Source organism: Gossypium hirsutum, chromosome D11, assembly GCF_007990345.1.
Source record: "Gossypium hirsutum isolate 1008001.06 chromosome D11, Gossypium_hirsutum_v2.1, whole genome shotgun sequence".
Taxonomy (NCBI): domain Eukaryota; kingdom Viridiplantae; phylum Streptophyta; class Magnoliopsida; order Malvales; family Malvaceae; genus Gossypium; species Gossypium hirsutum.
In genome coordinates, this window is record NC_053447.1 from 52,213,703 (window position 1) to 52,220,206 (window position 6,504).

Here is a 6,504-nt window from a genome sequence, read left to right on the forward strand (position 1 = left end):
TGACAAATATTTTCTTCCAAAACGCTGCCTTAATAAAACAACAATCAACATCGAAAGTCTCTACAAAAGGTAAAGCCCACATTTAAAAAATTTCTAAAATTGGGAAAAAAAAAGAAACTGTAATCAAGTACTGCAGACATGTGTATATTGTTTTTATTTTATTTTATTCCAATCTTATTGCAATTTGGATTTTTCAATGCAAGATATTCTAACTTTCAGTTATTGAATATAATCCGGCAGATTTACGTACAACCCAATGTTTATATGCTGCTGACCTTCGCCGGTTCCTCACAATTTCAGGAACTTCTTAATTTTCTATAGCTACGTATTCCAATACCAAACTATAAATATGTCCGTAATTATGCAGCTTATTACCCAAACTAGATCCTTCAATCAAAGGATTTGATAAATTTTACATTTTATAAGCTTCAAATGGCTTCGAACAGGCTTCTTATGCTCTCAGTTGTAGCCATTTTTCTTCCTGCAATGGCTATGGCAACTGATTATATCGTCGGGGATGATAGCGGATGGACCATCAATTTCGATTATCAAGCTTGGGCAAAGGATAAAGTATTTTACGTGGGTGATAAATTAGGTATATTCACCATATTTTCTTCTTAAAGTTCTTAATATGTTCTTAATTAATCTTCAATGCTTAATTCTTCTCTAACAATCTCTACGAGTTTGTTACTAGTACACTCTTGTGTAAAGCATTCAGCTTTGCACTGTGCGTTTACAATTGTCTAATTTGGAAGTTCATTTACCTTGAGAGGGAATTCACTTACAGAAGTTTTTGAAATGTTATCTTTTGAGACATCTTCTACTCCAACTGTTTCTAAGGTGTTTATATTTTATTTTAGTGTTGAGATTTTGTCATCTAACTTCAAAAAATGTCTAAAAAGTAGTATTTTTATCTACTATGATCATTTAATAGTCTAAGTTCGAACCCCGTCAATATCAAATTCAAAGACAAAACTTCGAGGCTAAAATCGAGCATTCACACATCAAAAACAATATCATTTCTTTGATGTCTGAGTTGGCTTCTTAAAAGACACACTTCAAAATATTTTTCCCTCAACACCGTAAACAAAAGCTATTCTTAATATATTTTTTTACTCAAAAATGAATTTGCAGTGTTCCAATACCCTAAAGGATATCACAATGTGTTCAAAGTAAACGGTACAGCTTTCAAGAATTGTGACATTCCACCGGCAAACCAAGCTCTCAGTTCCGGAAATGACACTGTAGTCCTTAACACCCCCGGTAGAAAGTGGTACATCTGCGGTGTTAGTAACCATTGCTCTGCTTATGGCCAAAAGCTTTTCATCACTGTTCAATACCAGTATGGTTGGGCACCAGCACCAACCCCTCAAATACTACAAGTTAGTCAACCATGGGCACCAACTCCTGCACCCACTCCCTCTTCACCTTCAACACCAGCACCTACACCTTCAGTGCCAGACACAATAGTTACTGACCCTTGGGCATCATCTCCAATATCTTCTTCACCTCCACTGCCAACACCTATTGCACCTTCATGGCCACCGGCTCCGTCTTTGCCTACAACACCAGCACCAACTCCTGAGCCTTGGGCACCAACTACACTTTCAGTGCCAGAAACAACAGTTACTGACCCTTGGGCACCAGCGCCTGCACCTTGGGCACCATCTCCAGTATCTTCTCCACCTTCACTGCCAACACCTACTGCACCTTCATGGCCACCGGCTCCATCTCCTTATCCATGGATTTGATTTGCCATCGTCCAATCATGCTTCCATGGCTGCTATACTCCAATGATTATGATTGTCAACAACTTTTCTAGCTCTTATTACCGGAAAAATAAGTTTCTTTATTGGTTCTATGTATGTTTAGTTGTAGTAATTTTTTTCTAGGTTCCAATGTTATTGATCATCATTGATTACAAATTAATAAATCAAGGGTGCCTTGTTATTTGATTTTAGATTCATGATTTTGTCTTCTAGCTACAAATTCAGTTTTTGAATATTTAAGTCTTCATGGAAATGTTTCAATTTAATCACCACAACTAAGAAAATCATATGGAAACTCAAAGCACGTACGTCATTGATAAACTGGTTTCATCAACTTAATATACAATCTCCATATGAAAAGCTAGATAAATATGATTAACAAGAAATTTATCGATATGTATAGTCAGATATCTCCATACTAAAAGCTTCATTATAAGTTCACTTTAAATTTATTCTTATGTAATAATTAAATTTGCTAAAAAAGACGGGCATTTCTAAGAGAACTCTCTGTGGAAATTTTTGGTTCTCAATCTCTCTCATAATTAAAAGGCAGACCAGAATTTTCTCTTGTTTCTTATTATTTGCGGCCTGAAAATTCTACTGTTTGGAACTTTGAAATCCAATATAAACTTAAGCTCAATCTCTCCAGCAATTGGTGTGATGTGATTTTTGTTTATACGAGGAGTTGAATTTGGAATTTCAAAATAAAATTACAATTATTTATCAGTTAACCCAAAGACTTAATGCATTAAAAATATAAAAAGCGTCAAACAAGATAGAGGAATTAAACTCTGGATTCTAGTATAAAAGCTATATCATTTAACCATTTAACTAAACGATTTAAATTATTAATTTACTAACTAAAAATATATTAAAAAGATTATCGGTGTCGCAGGACACAGTGCCAGAATAAAAAAAAAGGTTCTTTTTTTAAAAAATTAACCATGCCACAATGATTCAAATGGATTAAAAGGATTTGATAAATTTTACATTGTTGAGTATGACTCCTATTTCAGTCAAATTTGAGAAATAATCTTTCAGTTAAACTCTATTTATTTGTTTCAATTAAACTCTTATTAGTTTAGATTATTTTATTATTATTTGACCTATGAATTTAGCCTATAAATAGACTCTTTTACAACCTTAAAAAACAAATTTTTTGTACTCATTAGTGATTAGAACTCATAACACATTTAGAGAATTTTGTGTTTACGTTTTGAGGGTTATTTGTTTTCGGGTTTTCAGGGTTTAGTTTTTATCTACATCTTTTGTACTCTTCGTTCTTTTGTCATTATAATAAAATTATTTTTGTCTGTGGTTTTTTATCCTCTTTGGAGGGTTTTTTCATGTTAAATTTGTGTGTTCAATTTCTCAATTTATTCCGTTATTTTTTTACTTGTTGCTTAATCGGGTTGATCCCAACAAATGGTATCAAAGCTAGTTTAATTTTCATAGATCAGCCCATTCAGAGATGACAGCAACAAGGTTTGAAATTGAGAAGTTTCATGGTGAGACAAATTTCAATCTGTGGCAAGTTTGGATGATGGAAATTCTAGTTCAAACTAGCTTAAAAAAGGTTGTTACCGGGAAGAACCCTGAGAATCTAAATCAAACAGAATGGGAAGAGCTTGATGAAAAGGCCTTGTCTGGAATCCAGTTGTGCCTCATGAATACGGTATTGCAGGAGGTATTGATGGAGAAGACATCATCCGCCTTGTGGAAAATGTTAGAAACTCTTTATGCGACTAAGTCTCTGGCTAACCGTTTAGTGTTGAAAAAACGTCTATTTACGTTTTGCATGAACAAAGGTGAGTTTCTTAGAGATCACATCAATCAATTCATTACTCTTTTAAATGACTTAAAGACCATTGAGGTTCATATTGACGATAAAGATCAGGCTATGCTATTATTGTGCTCTTTACCCCATTCATACAAGTCTTTCAAGAAGACCTTGATTTATGGCAGAGACTTTTTAATTTCCTTGTTGACCCACTTTCCAAGGCTAACTCTCTTTTGCTGCAAAATACAATACAACAAACCAACTCGGAATACATTAACGGTATTAGTGTTAAATAGTTGTGAGATACGAGTACATATAAATTGCATCCACATTTTAGCAATGGGAAACATGATAGCTTGTTTAAAAGAAAGGCATAATTATTATACCACTCTCATTTCCGTTCCCCTCTCCCCATGGTTAAAAATGCTAAAACAACATCCATATCAACAATTTTAAAATTATTAAAATCCATAGCGGATAAATCGTCACTCTCATAGTGAGTGACGCCATAATAGTCATTGATAACCTTTAAGGATATGTCAACTTTTCAAAAAATTTTAAATTGAAGTAAATTCCAAGACAATCGGTATTACCATAAGTATGGCTGGCACTATCACAAAATTCACCCATAGATGGAAACGAGCCAAATCCAAAACTTTTTTGTAGTCCAAAACGGAAGGGTCAAAGCCTCTTTCAAGGATAAAAGTTTTTCTTTGAATGTTTGAGAAATAGGCTTTGACCTCTTTCGATTTAAATTCATCCAAAATATAGGTCGGTTTCGGAGGTGGTTCAGGTTGGAATTCGCTCATTTTTTACTTCTAGGGGGCATGCTTACAAATATCTAACCAAAGCTAACTATAAGGTAGAAAAAATAATAAAAAAATGTAAACATAGCAAATGCAAACAAAAGGAAAAACAAGGAAACTTGAACTGTGTTAATTGTGATGGACTTGTTGTGTGAGGCAAATAACCTACAACCAATCAACACTAAAACAAAAATAAGATAGAAAAAATAATAAAAATTATAAAAATAGAATATGCAAACAAAAGGAAAAACAAGGAAACTTGAACTGTGTTAATTGTGATGGACTAGTTGTGTGAGGCAACAAATTTCTGTCTTCTCCAAGATAAAAGAGTAGAATTCCTGAAAAAGAAGAAACCAAGCAAAAATAAAGCAAAAGGAAGAAAGATTGCGAAACAAATTGGAGAGGGGGAAGAGTTTTTAGGGATTTAGGGTTGAGGAATTTGGGAAAATGAAGAGAATGAAATGTTTTGGGATGTTTTGAGGCTTAAAAACACGTGGGTCACAATACTTAAAATCGGGTATTACCTGACCTGACATAGATATCGTCGGTCTCTATTTTTTATTCTATCAAGTGTGTCGCGATACCAAGGGTTCAGTATCACAATGCCACTGTGTAAAGCCAAGATTTTTACTTTTGAAATTCGAGGGGTATCATGATATTAGGGGTCCAATATCATGATAACAAAAAGATTTTTGATCCTCTTTCAAAACTGTCCTAGAAATTGCGATATGCCCTGTGGTTATCTCGATTCCATTGAACATTCCATAAAAAATATGGAAAATCATCATCTTTCTTCTCAATCATGAAATTTATACCCTAAAAAGTCCAGAATGCAATTAACTACGAATTAAAATCCTACACTACACGCAAAAACACTTTGGAGTCCATGCTCAAAACATTCAATTTTTTACAATTTTTTAGGTTTTCTTGCCACATGCGACAAATTAAAAATTCAACTTGGGGCAGTCGGTCACACCACCAAAATGATGTTTCATCGGTATCCTTGAAACTCGGATACGTCTCTTAGTCAATGTGCAATTGAGGCCTCCTGATAATCGTAATGTTCTCCTTACCCTTGTTCACTTCTGGACTCTCTTACGTGACATCCGAACACCTAAAAAACTACACTGTAACTCTCCAAACCCAGCATAGACGTTATCACCGAATCTCGAAAATTACATTAATGATGTACGAAATTATTTGTTTACTTGAAAATAAAGATTTTGAGTTTGAAACGTAAAATTTCTAAGATTAACTAATTTTATTTCTTCAAAAAATATTTAATAACATTTATTTATTTTTAAAAGAAAAGCGTCACTTAATTGTAATGTTGTTTGAAAATGTTTTAAATACTAAAGATCTTATATTATAATTATAAAATGGTTTTTATAAAGAACCTCACAGTGGATTTTCATAAATTTATTTAGAAAATTTACAAATTATTATTTTATTTATAATTTAAGAAATACATAATAAATTTAGGAAAAAAATGACATTATCAAATATACTTAAAATCCCATAATATTGTATACATGCATGATAGTTTTAAAGTCATAAAAATAAAACCACAAACCAAACTAGAGGTAAAGTTCAAAGTCCAAAAGTCCACAAACCATAAAAGCAAAATCCAATTAAGTTAAAATCCATATAAATATCCATGTTGTAAAATATATTCTGAGAGGCTCCACCGAGTGTTGATCCAAGTCCTATGTTTGAGTGTTACCTGAAAGGTTGAAACACTATTAGGTTGAGCTTTTAAGCCCAGTGTGAGATTAACACAAACTCAATCACATACTTTATAAAAATATATGATAAATAGTCACAAAATCATTTAACTCAATTTTCATAAATATATCAAGCATGATAGTGTCAATGCATATTTCACAAAAATGATGCAGATTTTTAGAAAACTCCTACCCATCTCCACTAGACGCCATAATCGAGTTTTCCCAAAACTTGTCCAACCAGCATAACAAATTGTAAATAGTGTAACAAACATAGATAAACTGTCATATAATCAAATTCGTGGACAAGCCACGAGATTTGTAGATAAACTGTCATATAGCCATAATTGTGAACAGTGTCACATTAACACAAATAAACTACCATATACTCCCACCTTTCATATATCCCACCCCATGCATGTGAT

The 6,504-nt window shown here is 33.1% G+C and overlaps 1 protein-coding gene across 1 annotated transcript; it reads left to right on the forward strand.

The window, feature by feature from the left end:
- The first annotated feature begins 389 nt into the window (after positions 1-389).
- On the forward strand, positions 390-1,937 carry LOC107911155 (blue copper protein 1a). Its single transcript, XM_016839041.2, has 2 exons — positions 390-595; positions 1,135-1,937. The coding sequence occupies exons 1-2, from the start codon at positions 433-435 to the stop codon at positions 1,749-1,751; spliced, it is 780 nt and encodes a 259-aa protein (XP_016694530.2). The 5' UTR covers positions 390-432; the 3' UTR covers positions 1,752-1,937.
- Positions 1,938-6,504: the final 4,567 nt, after the last annotated feature.